The 13,393-nt window shown below is 44.0% G+C and overlaps 1 protein-coding gene across 2 annotated transcripts in view; it reads left to right on the top strand.

Annotated features, from left to right (window-relative positions):
* The window catches only part of LOC116977478 (uncharacterized oxidoreductase ZK1290.5-like), a 115,774-nt gene that overhangs the window by 78,752 nt on the left and 23,629 nt on the right, over window positions 1-13,393 (top strand). For both annotated transcript variants that reach the window (XM_033027934.1, XM_033027935.1), the window contains exons 5-6: window positions 10,599-10,781; window positions 12,877-12,936. In XM_033027934.1, coding sequence (XP_032883825.1) covers window positions 10,599-10,781; window positions 12,877-12,936 — 243 coding nt within the window. The remainder of the gene's footprint in view (window positions 1-10,598; window positions 10,782-12,876; window positions 12,937-13,393) is intronic.

The raw sequence follows: 13,393 nt of genomic DNA, 5'->3' as shown, positions 1-13,393 counted from the left end.
TTCTCCAAGATGTCTTGGACCTTGGAACCTGAGAGGCAACACACTATCCTGGAGTCCCGATTGCAACCACAGAATCTCTTGTCTGTTCCCCCTGACTATTGAGTCTCCTACCACTAACTTCATCTTTTCCTGCTGAGCATCCGAGCCAGTCTTAGTGCCATAGACCTGACTACTACTGCTCTCCCCGACTGATCATCCCCGCCAACAGTATTCAAAAGGGTATACTTGGTTTAGAGGGGATTGGCCACAAAGGTTCCTGCACGCTCTGCCTACTACCTTTCCTAGTGGGCACCCGTCTCATTACTGCCTGTACCTGAGGTGTGACCACCTAAATATAACTCCTATCTACCAGTTGCTCAGACTCAAAAGTTGTTCAGCTGCTATTCCAGTTCCCCCACACAGTCATTCAGGAGCTTTTCTGGATTCACTTCCAACAGCTGTAGTCCTCAGGGAGACGGGATTTTTTCTGTCTTCCCACATCCTGCAGGAGGAGCATGGTACTTCCCACAGTACTCTAACTACCATCCTCACTGCACTAAGACCAAAGAAGAGTTACAAAAAAACTTACATCGGGGCATCGCTCTCTGCTCAGCCTTCAGGAGTCTATCGAGCCAACACTTGCCCTCAAACACAGCAATTGTACCTCTAAGTAGCCTCTCTCAAAACGCCCACTCCTCTTGTAAGTTTCAAAAGCTTTTGACTTTTTAATGAAGAGGGTCTGTGGAGGACTCATTTAGGCTTGGCAGCCTGTAGAAATTCAAACAGGTTATGATCGTCATCAGATTGCTGCCAGGCTAACTGCATCACAACTGCAATGTTATTTCTAAAACCTTACAGCGATGATGCAGCTTGCCCCAAAAGGTTTTCTGCTGGAATGAATTCAGTCTACAGAATAATTGGTCATCTGTTCAAGTCAAGTCAAGTTTATTCTCAGATGTACCAGGAAGGTGAGATACAGGTACAAAGAAAATCTTGCAGCAGCATCATCGCAGGTACATAGATTCAAACAACACACAAAAAGCTACACATCAATTACACACAAATCATACAGAAATTCAAGACAGTGAAAAGAAAAAGACTGTACAAAAACAAGACATTAATGCAAAACACAAGTAGAAAGCAAGTCCATGCAAGAGCTATCCGTAGTATTGTGTTGCCGAAGTAGGATTAAAGTTATGCAGGCCAGTTGAAGAATCTGATAGTTGTTCGCAGGTAGCTGTTCCTGAACCTGGTGATGTATGACTTCAGGTTTCTGTACACCCTGTCCAATGGTAGCAGTGAGAAGAGGGCATGACCTGCTTGGTGGACATCCTTGATGATAGATATGCCTTATTGATGTAGATGATTCGAAGGTGGAGATGGCTGTGGCCTGCCATTCTGCAGCCTCTTGCATTCCTGTGCGTTGGAATTGCCATACCAGGCCATGATGTAATCAATCATCTGTAGAATATTGTTAGAGTATCCGGTGACTAATCTCTTTACATTTCGAAGGGGGTAGAGGCGCTAGACACATTCATGATTACACCGATGTGCTGGGTCTGGGTGTTAACATCCAAAATGTTAACACTCAAAATTTTGAAGTTGCTAACTCTCTCCACCTTTGACGTACCAGTGAAAGCTGGTCATAGTCTTTCGATGCCCCCTTTCTAAAGTCAACAACTAGTTCCTTGGTTTTATAAACGTGGAGTGAGAGGTTGTTGTAGTGGTACCACTCAACCAGGCATACTATCTCTTTCCTGTATGCTGACTTATCACTACTTAACCCCACTCTCACCATCGACGGCACCACTGTCTCCCCATCTCCCCAGGCCCGCAACCTTGGCGTGATCTTTGATTCCACCCTCTCCCTTGAGCCTCACATCCGCCATGTCATTAAAACCTCCTTCTTTCACCTCCGCAACATCGCCAAAATCAGACCCTCTCTCACACCTCCCGCTGCTGAAAAACTCATCCATGCCTTCATCTCCTCCCGACTGGACTACTGCAACTCACTTCTCCTTGGCATCAGCTCCACCTACATCAACCGACTCCAACTGGTCCAGAACGCAGCCGCCCGACTCATCACCCACACCAAATCCTGGCATCACATCACTCCAGTCCTCAAACAACTTCACTGGCTTCCCATCTCCCACCGGATCACCTACAAAATCCTGGTCCTCACCTACAAAGCCCTCCACCATCTGGCCCCCCCATATCTCACTGACCTCCTCTCCCCCTACCAACCCTCACGGTCCCTCAGATCCACATCAGCCGGTCTCCTCTACATCCACAAGTCCAACCTCCGCAGTTTTGGGGACAGAGCCTTCTCCAGGGCAGCTCCCAGGCTCTGGAACTCCCTCCCCCAACTGATCCGCAATTCCGTGTCCCTCACCATCTTCCAGTCCCACCTCAAAACCCATCTCTTCACCTCTGCCTATCCTTAGCCCCACGTCCCCCTCCCTTTTCATCTGTGCTTGAATTGCCTCATATTGTGTTTTGAATTGAATTCTGTCTTTAATTTGTGTACTAGTCATGTCTCTACTATTTATTTCATTCCGCTTACATGTTTTTCCTCTACTTGCTAAATTTTTGTACGGTGTCCTTGAGACTCTTGAAAGGCGCCCATATGGTATATGACATTGGACCTGTGTCTCAGCCCGGTCATGGGTGTAAAGAGAGCAGAGCAGGGGGCTAATCACACAGCCTTGACATATACCTGCATTGATGTTCAGTGAGGAGTGTTGTTACCGATTTGCACTGGTTGAGAGAGTCATGGATCAAGTTGCAATGGGAGGTACAGAGGCCTAGACTTTGGAGCTTGGTGATGATTTTGGAGGGGATGATGGTGTTGAATGCCGAGTTGTAGTCAATGAATAGCAGCCTATTATTCCGATTATTCCAATGATCCAGAATATAGTGGATGCCAGAAGGATGGCATCTGGTGTTGACCTGTTGTGGCAATAGGCAACTTGAAATTGTAACAGCTCATTTCTGAGGCAGAAGTTGATTCGCACCATAATCAACTTCTCAAAGCACTTCATTACAATGGACGTGGGTCTGCCGGAAGGTAGTCGTAGTCACTGAGGCAGGTCACCGTGCTGTTCTTGAGCAACCTCTGACTGCAAAAGCAAGAGGTTTAATCTTGTAACCTCCATTGAAGAACTGAAGTCACCCCAATTTTGGTCACCAAGATGCAGTATAGATGTCAGCATCTGTGAACGTTCCGAAGTTGAACAAGGAACTGCAGGTCCACCTTTGACTTCATTAGCCATCTCAGACCCCACACAACTGGAGCAGTAACAAGTCATTCTCACTCCCAAAGGTGTACTCAAGGAGAGGACTGCAAAAATTACTGCTTCAATTGATAAAGCATCTTTAATATAGCAAAACTGTCCCAAGTTGCTTCACTGTGCCATTATTAGTTTGGATGTATACATGCCTTGCCCCATCCAGAGATGAGGGTTTATGACCAAACTCTTGATCAAAGAAGTAGATTTGAACAAGGGTCTTAACAGAAGAAAGGGAGGTATAGTTTAGACATTTCAGAGCTGAAGGTGCTGATCCAAACAACAAAAGGACAACATTTAACTCTTAAGGGCAAAAAGTGATTAGATCCTTTAAGATTATAACATTTGCAAAATTAGGAGCAGGCAGTGATGGCACTGGTCAAACGTGGAGAAAAACTCGCATGTTGGGCATACATGTAGGCTTCAGTCCCAAGTCCCTTTTCCTTTTTAAGTGAAAATGGATATTTTGCATTATTCCTATTTTAATTTTAGTTTAGTTTAGTGTAGAGGTATTGCGTGGAAACAGGCCCTTCGGCCCACCAAGACCAAGCCTACAGACGATCACTCGTACACTGGTTCTATGTTATCCCAGTTTTGCATACTACACCCAAGGGATAATTTACAGAAACCAATTAATCTACAGACCTGCACGTCTTTGGAATGTGGGAGGAAACCAGAGCAGCCGGAGAAAACCCACGCGGTCACAGAAATAACATAAAACTCCGTACAGAAAGCACCCGCAGTCAAGATCGAACCTGGGTCTCTTGCGCTGTAAGGCAAAAAAACTAGCACTGTTCCACCACCCTTATTCGTCTTATCTTGTAGATCCTGTTGTTTCTGAAATAAAAGCAGTTTATTTTAATGCAAGGTTTTTTAATCAAAGTATTTGTTTGCATTTTATAATATCAGGCACAATATTTGATATTTCTTTAGAAGAAAGATGCATCTTCATTTCACCCGAGAATTTGTGTTTGAGTTTCTGCAATTTATTCCCTGGATTGAAGTAATCAAATTTATTTACCAAATACATCTCTTCCAACTTATTTCCCATGGATGAAGATTTATGTACAACATAAACAGATGGAATATACAGATGAATTGTATGCCCTTCAGGAATACAATCATGATGTTTTTATATTACAATGCATGCACTCCCCCATCCCACTGGAATGCTCTGTTTTCCTAGTGTACCATTGTAGAAGAATGTAAAAAATAAACTCAAGATGCTGAGTTGAGAAAAAGCTTTTCAACGGCAAGCATTTTTCCAGTTATTATTTGCTCATGATATTACACTGAAGTTCAGACATAATACTGGGAAAGTTACTGTCCTGGATGTCTGCTCTTGGCAACCTTTTCCTGCTAGTAATTGTTTTCCCATGCTTTTTGTTTCTGTTTTTTGTCTGCATTTGGCTCTTAAATCTGGTTAGCACAAAGTGAAAGCTGAATGTTGTATAGATGCCATTAAGCTGAGAAAAATGATGCAATTAAGCTGGAAAGGGTGCAGGGATTTACAAGGATGTGGCCAGGACTCAAGGGGCTGAGTGAGCTACAGGGGGAGATTGGGCATGCTAGATCTTTATTCCCAGGAACACAGGAAGTCGAGTGGGTGGTCATACAGAGATGTAGAAAATTATGAGGGGAATGGATGGGTGAATGCACACTCTTTTTCCCATAGTAGAGAAATCAAGAACAACATTGCTACGTTTAAGGTGAGACGGAAAAGATTTAAAAGGAACCTGAATGCAACTTTTTCACACTGAGGATGGTGAATAAATGGAATGAGGTGCAAAAGGGAGTAGCTTAAATGGGGCATCTTGGTCGGTATGGACGAGTTGGGCCAAAATGCATGTTTCCATGCTGTATGGCTCAATGCCTCTTGATTATTGATAGACAATATGTTCTGCAAAAGGAGAGCAGAATGGCAACGCAGTCCAATTCTATGATGTAAAAAAAAAGTTACAAGTCCCAGCATGTGTGATTCAGCTGTGCCAGTCACACATACATTAAACTGTTGTGTGTGTGAAAAGTGTTGTCTGACTGGGCACATGTGACCTCAACAATCTATAATAAAAAGGAACTCGTCCTCACCCTCAACAACTTCTCTTTTAACTCTTCTCACTTCCTCCAGGTTAACGATGTAGCAATGGGCATTTGCATGGGCCCCAGCTATGCCTGCCTTTTTGTTATGTTGAACAGCCCTTATTCCAGGCATACGCTGGTCCTATCCCCCAAAACATTCTCTGCTACGTACAACTGTATCAAAGGCAACTCCTGTACCCGTGCAGAATTCATGGACTTCATTAACTTCACCACTAAATTCCACCCTGCCCTCAAATTCACCTTGACTCTCTCTGACACCTCCCTCCCCTTTATAGAGTCATGGAGTCACACAGTGTGGAACACACAAACTCCCTACAGACAGCGACCGTGGTCAGGATCGAACCTGGGTCTCTGGTACTGTAAGCAACAGTTCTACTGCTGCCCCACTCTGCCACCCCAGTTCTGCTCTCACTGCCCCTTGACACAATAAGGGCAGTTCCCCTGGTCCTCACCTCACACCCCACCAGCCTCCGAATGCAACACATCATCCTCCGACACCTCCAACGTGATGGAACCAATAATCACATCTTCCCATCTCTACCCCTTTCCGTCTTCCGCAGAGACTGCTCCCTTTGCAACTCCTTGATTCACTCATCCCTTCCCACCCAAACCACCCCCTCCCAGGTACATTCCCCTGCCACCACAGGAGATGCAACACCTGTCCCTATGCCTCCTCCTGACAGTCCTTCCAGGTGAAAGAGAGATTCACGTGCACCTCCTCGAACCTCATCTACTGCATCCGGAGCTCCCAATGTGGGCTCCTGTACATCGGGGAGACCAAACGTAGACCCAGCGACTGTTTTGCTGAACATTCGGTCGGTCAAGGCCTACTGCATCTGCCAGTTGCCAACTAGTCCTACAGCCTCTCCCGGTTGCTAACCATTTCAACTCGCCTTCCCTTTACCCGACTCACCTCTCTTTCCTGGGCCTCCGCCATTTCCAGAGTGAGGCACACGCAAGCTGGAGGAACAACTCCCCCCACCCCCCCCTCCTTCTTCCTCCATTAAAAGGCGGTTATCCAATTCCACAATTTGCAACGAAGTATCCCTCTTGGGATCACATGATCCCTAGCCTACAAATGGCATATCAGGGAACCACCCTGCTTGAGGTCATCTCTTTCCGGCCCTGATTTGTCCTGGTCTTTTCTTGCTTCCAGGTCCTCCCCCTACAATCAGTCTGACGAGGGATCCCGACCCGAAACGGCACCTATTCATTTTCTCCGGAGATGCTGCCTGACCCGCTGAAATACTCCAGCAATTGTCTCTATCTTTGTTAAAATGATAGACACATAATAACAACAAAAGCTTCATTCTTCCTTAAGGCTTTGCCCTGGATTTTAAAATTGAAATTGCGGTGAAATTGTCAGCATTCGCTTTCTATTGCACAGTGAAACTGAAAGAAAACAAGATTTTGTGCCTTCAAAAGTAAATCCTGATGGTCTTGGCAGTGTTCAAGGATGAGAAGTCAATGTAGGCTCGAGGACTATGCCGAGTAGACAGTGTAATAGAGGGAGGATGCAGCGTGACGGTGGACAGGGACGGGCAGGAAGCTTGGACGGAAGATGATAAGACCTGCAAATCATGTTTTCCGTTCCTTAGATTAGATTAGTTTAGTTTATTATTGCCATGTGTACCAAGGTACAGTGAAAAGCTTTTTTTGTTGTGTGCAGTCAATGAAAGGACTATATATGATTACAAAATGCTGTAGTAACTCAGCGGAACAGGCAGCATCTCTGGAGAGAAAGAATGTGTGATGTTTCGGGTCAAGACCCTTCTTCAGACTCCTCTGAATCTGCAGTTCTTTCCTGCACATATATGATTACAATCCAGGCGTCCACATTGTACTGATAGAGGATAATGGAGTAATGTTTGATGCAAAATAAAACCTGATTAAAGACATTTCAAAGGTGAGATGGTAGGTCGGGACCTCAGTCTAGCTGTTGAGAGAACAGTTCAGTTGCCTGATAACAACTGGGAAGAAACTGTCCCTGAATCTGGAGGTGTAAATGTTCAAACTTCGGTATCTCTTCCCTGATGAGAGAGGGGAGTGGAGGGAGTGACGAGGGCGGGCCTGGTCCTTGATTATGCTGATGGCCTTGCCAAGGCAGCGTGAAGTGTAAATGGAGTCCATGGACGGGAGGTTGTTTTGCATGATGGTCTGGGCTACGTCCACAACTCTGCAATTTCTTGCAGTCCGGGATGGAGCTGTTCCCAAATCAGGCAGTGATGCATCCTGATAAAATGCTTTCTACAGTGCATCTGTAGAAGTTGTTGCGGGTTGTTCGGGACATGCTGAACTTCCTAAGCCTACTAAGCAAGTAGAGGCGTTGATGTGCTTTCTTGGCCATTGCTCCGATGTGGCTGGTCCAGTACAAATTGTTGCTGATCTTTATCCCAAAGAAGCCTTCAACCATCTCTACTTCCACGTAATCAATATTTACCAAGGTGTGTGTACTGCTTCGCTTCCTGAAGTCAATCACAATATCCTTAAGGGCCTGTCCCTCGAGCATGCGACCTGCATGCGGCAAGCGCGACCAAACCGGAAGTGGGGGCCGCGTGGAGGTCGAGTTATCCCCGTACAGGGCTGGTCCCATCAGCATGCGCCTGCATGCAGCGAGCGAAACCAAACCGGAAGCGGGGGCCGCGCGGAGGTCGAGTGAGTGACGTGAAGTTCGAGCGAAGTCCGCGGGAAGTTTGCACATGATGTACGGCGTTGAGACGGTGCGTACGGCGTCAAGATACTGCGCACGCCCGTCGAGGCGGTGCGTACGGCGTCGAGGCGGCGCGTATGGTGTTGAGGCGGCTGCAGGCCGGCAGGCCATTGCCACGCGGAAATTTTGAACACGGTCAGTTTTTCGGAACCCGCGCGATGTCGGGACCAGCTCCGCACAACTCCATACGGCTCCGGCAATCGAAGTGGGACGGGCCCAGCGAGGCCATACGGCTCAAGCGACCACATTAGGTCGCGCTTGCCGCATGGAGTCGCATGCTCGTGGGACAGGCCCTTAAGTCTTGCTGACATTGAGGAAGAGATTGTTTTGGCACCACGTTACGAGTGTCTCAATCTCCTTCCTGTACACCTGTCATTATTATTTGATATCCGGCCCACTATGGAAGCGGTATATTGAGTTGGGCAGGTATTTGGCTGCAGAGTTATGAATGTATAAAGAATACAGTATGGGGCTGAGAACAAAACCTTGTACGGCATCAGTGTTGAGGATGATTTGTTACCTATCCTCACTGATTGTGATCTTTTGATCAAGAAATGGAGGGTCCAGTTGCAGAGGAAAGTGCTGACCCAAGCTCCACGAGTTTGGATGTGTAGGAAGGAGCTGCAATGCTGGTTTATACTAAAGAGAGACACAAAATGCTGGAGTAACTCAGCAGCTCAGGCAGCATCTCTGGAGAAAAGGAATAAGTGACGTTTTGGGCCAAAACCCTTTCCGACCCAAAACATTACCTGTTCCTTTTCTCCAGAGATACTGTTTGACCTGCTGCGTTACTCCAGCATTTTGTGTCTATCCACAAATTTGGAGATGAGATTCGTTGGGTAATGGTATTGAAAGCAGAGCTAGTCTATGGATAAGAGTTTGACATACGTATCCTTATCCTGGTGTTCCAGGGATGAGTGTAGGGCCAGGAAGATGGCATCAGCCATGGACCTGGTGTGGCGGTAGGCGAGCTGCAGTGGACCAAGATTACTTGGACAGCTGGATTTAATGTGTGCCATAACCAGCCTCTCGAAGCGCTTCATGATGGTGATGTCATGGCTACAGGATGGTAGTCGTTAAGGCATGAGATCTTGACTTTCTTTGGCACCGGAATGATAATGGACTTCTTGAAGGAGGTGGGTATGTCAGAATGGAGTAGTGAGAGATTAAAGATGTCCGTAAACATTCCACTAGTTGCTCGGCGCAGTTCCTAAGGGCACGCCCAGGGACTCCTTCCGGGCCAGTTGCTTTCTGTGGTTTCATCCTCAGGAAGGCCAATCCAACCTCTGCAACAGTGACCCTGACAAAAAGGCACTCTTCTCAAGGCCTCCATTAAAAAATTTTAAGAAGGAACTGCCGATGCTGGAAAATCAAAGGTAGACAAAAATGCTGGAGGAGCTCAGCGGGTGTAGCAGCATCTATGGAGCAAAGGAAATAGGCAACGTTTCGGGCCGAAACCCTTCTTCAGACAGAAATTGTAGTCTTATACCCTGAGCAGCTACCTGCTAACTACATCAGCCACCTTATAGCAATGAAGCAACGGAGACCACAGCGACACAAACAGATAAAAGCAAAGGAGAGCAAGAGAATAAAGCTAAAAGGAAACGGAATAGGGAGGCAGAGAACATCTCGAAAACAGCATGGCAAGTAAGAGAATAAATATTTGGCCCAATTGATTGTGAACACAAAATAATCAACTCTGAGCCTATGATTGTTGAATCATTGTGGTTTGTAAACGTAAAGGATATCTTATGGTTTATGCTGTGGTTGGTTTGGTCTTTTATTTGTCGATCTAAGAAACAGCTGATTTGTACACTAATATGATTTTGCATAATTAATAACTGCTGATTTGTACACTAGTATGATTTTGCATAATTAATAACAGCTGATTTGTACACATATGATTTTGCATTATTAATAACACATCCCAGCCAAGCTAAAGCAAGATGCTTCTTCATGAAAATAGCAAAGGATGAACTCAAGACCAAACTATTCAACCTTTCATTTAATTATAGTATAATGGTCCAAAACTGAAGATATGAATATTAGACTGTAAATTGTCAACTTTAATTGCAGGTGTAAGTTATGCCCCTGTCCTACTTAGGAAACCTGAACGGAAACCTCTGGAGACTTTGCGCCCCACCCAAGGTTTCCGTGCCGTTCCCGGAGGTTGCAGGTGGTTGCCGGAGGTTGCAGGTAGTGGAAGCAGGTAGGGAGACTGACAAAAACCTCCGGGAAGTGCACGGAAACCTTGGGTGGGGCGCAAAGTCGCCAGAGGTTTCCGTTCAGGTTTCCTAAGTGGGACAGGGGCATTAGGGTCTGTTGAAGTGATAAAGCAATCAACCCAATTAAAATAAAAGCAATTGTTTGAAATAGCAAGGTTGAGTTGGATTTTTTAAATCATACAGTACTTACATTGAGTACAACATTTCACAGAAGTGTTTATTCCTTAGACCTGGATTCTTACTGTGTGATAATGTATTGTGTGATAATGATTTTCATTCTGTTGATATGTTGCACAGGCTGAATATCATCCTTTCCAGAAGCCCCAGGAGCTAGTGGACTACTGCAGGAGCCAAGGAATAGTCTTTGAAGGATGTTGCCCTCTGGCCAAAGGCTTGGCTTTGTCACACCCCGATATCATCAAAAAGGCAGAGAAATACAAATGCACGCCTGCTCAAATCTGTATACGCTGGAGCATACAAGTAAGGCCAACTTCGTGCTGTTACTTGGTATAAACATTTCTATGATTTGTGGCCATTAACCTTTTTCAAGCTGATAGATAAAAATTTGCACTCTAATTGTGACTCAGAACTCATCAGTAGTTTTGATGGTAAGACATTCCAATTTTTAAATGTTTCATTTTATTTAAGGTTAACTCGTTTCTTGCCCGCTAAAATAAGTGGTCACAAAAAAAGTATGGGAAACTGTCACAAGACGAGACACAGTCAACATTCATCAATATCAATGTGTGAAGAAGGGTTTCGGCCCGAAACGTTGCCTATTTCCTTCGCTCCATAGATGCTGCTGCACCCGCTGAGTTTCTCCAGCTTTTTTGTGTACCTTCATCAATATCAAGCTGGCTGCAGATCACAGATGCGAGCTGATTGCCGACTGTCGATTACTTTCAAAGTATTGGGATTAGGATTGTGTACCTATTAAATTCTGGGATTTAAGTTCAAATCTACATAAAATGATAGCCTCATATTTTACAAAACAAACTAACTTTGGAAGGCCAGCCATAAAATGATGGGTGAGAGCTAAGGAAAGAGCTGGCTATAATTAATACTAAGTTGCCAGTTTCACTTCGAGCATCAGAAAAACAGGCATTAGGATGCTGAGCAACAGATTACTGTTACAGGTGAGATAGTTACATTTGTATTTCACTACAATATCTTTGCAATAATAACTAAGACGGAGTGTTCCAGTTTTAAAACTCACACTACAACACTAACATCCGTCATTTTCACGATACAAAATTGAACTTAATATAAAGCCAAGGATCCTTTTGAAGGAAAATGCTCCAGAACTAATAAGGAAGATTACTTGAAGTTAAGTGTAGGAAGAAACCGCAGATGCTGATTTAAACCTAAGATAGACACAAAATGCGGAGTAGCTTAGTGGGACAGGGAGCATCTCTGGAATGAAGGAATGGGTGACGGAAGGAAATTTTCATTCCCACTGATGTTCTGATTTGATTACTTCATAACAGAAATAGTCATACTCACGTCTTCTTCATTGTTTTTGTATTAAGGAGTGGCCATATTCTTGCACTTTTAGTGGAATTTCATGGTAAGGGAGCTGAGCATGGCCCTATCTTCACTCTGGTGAACTTTGATCGGTGCAGGAAATTAAATATTACAGTGCAAATTTTCTCAGAATTGACTACAGATATTCACATAAATTGGGAATACTTTAGCATAGTTTCCTCATGTTTTAGGAATATGATGTTGCGAACAGTGCAAAATCAAATATTCTATTTGGTATGAAGGAAAACACAGCAGTTAATTGAGGAACGCAAATGATCTAATTTGAAATTTAACTTTTCAGATTGTTTTAAAGTAAGGTCATAAAATCATTACAGTAAAATATGTATTTCCTATGCATGCATATTGTCTGGCCACATAGAAATATCTCAGTGAATTGTACTCTATATCAAATGCAAATTTTCATTTTCAAATTAACATTTGAAGATTAAAGCTATGCATCAAATCTGACTATTTACTGTAAATGGTATTGGAATGGGCACCTCCAGGTGGTGAATTTTCATCATTTGATTTGTATTTTCAAACAGACCTGCTGTTTACAGCTACTGTGTATAGCCTGCTAACGCTTCTGCATGCAGCGTAATAGTCCTGAGCAGGAGCATACACGTGAATTTAAATTTGTTTAATTTCAGGGGGACAAGATTCAGAGTGACCACTTGCACGTGACCTAAACCTCACATATTTCTCTGACTATAATTGGAGGGGGAGCATGCCTCATTCTGCCCACCTCAAACTCCCTCAACCTTGCACACCTTGCTGGCTGAAACAACGTCCATATCTTTGATCCCTTAGAAGAATATTAAGAATTTACATTTCAATAAAACTATTAATCATTTTTTTTAAAAATCCACAAAATTCCATCTGAACCCATTATCATTAACTCTTATCTTATTTTAGTAGCTGGGAAAAGGGTTCTTTAAATGAAAGCACTATTCCTTTCAAAACTGTTCACTGAGGATAGAGTTTAAAGTCAATATTTTTAAGTGATTAACTATTTTCCTTTGGCAATTAATTCTATTATTTTCTGATCAAGAATGGAATTGTCACCATTCCAAAATCTACAAAGAAGGAAAGAATTTGGGAAAATTGCCAGGTACGTTTTTTTTTCATGTTTTCTTCTTCTTATTTCACATTAATTTTATAGATGCTCCTGCAGCTTTCCCAAATTAAAGATTAATCTTTTCTACATCCTTGGGGATTAAGGCCCCTAACATTAAAAGAGTATCTCCTAATCAATGTTTAGTTGTAGATAGACTGTAGAAAGATCAATTGCTATTCAATGACTGTAAGACCATTAATCACTGGCACATGGCATTAACATAGCATCGAGTCAGAATCATTGGGGGGGGTGGGGGGGGAAGCATGATCACCAAAGAATCGTGACCATTCGCACAGTGAATTGAAACAAAATGAGTGAAGTTACTGACAGAAAGCATGAAAACCCTGACTGCAACATTCAGAGAAACAAGGATTTGCAGATGCTGGAATCGTAAGCAATCCACAAAGCGCTGGGTTAACTCCAGCAGGTCACGCAGCATCTCTAGAGGACA

Source organism: Amblyraja radiata, chromosome 10, assembly GCF_010909765.2.
Source record: "Amblyraja radiata isolate CabotCenter1 chromosome 10, sAmbRad1.1.pri, whole genome shotgun sequence".
NCBI classification, from domain to species: Eukaryota; Metazoa; Chordata; class Chondrichthyes; order Rajiformes; family Rajidae; genus Amblyraja; species Amblyraja radiata.
Note: the sequence above shows the minus strand (reverse complement) of the source record. Positions and strands in the feature narration are given on the sequence as shown.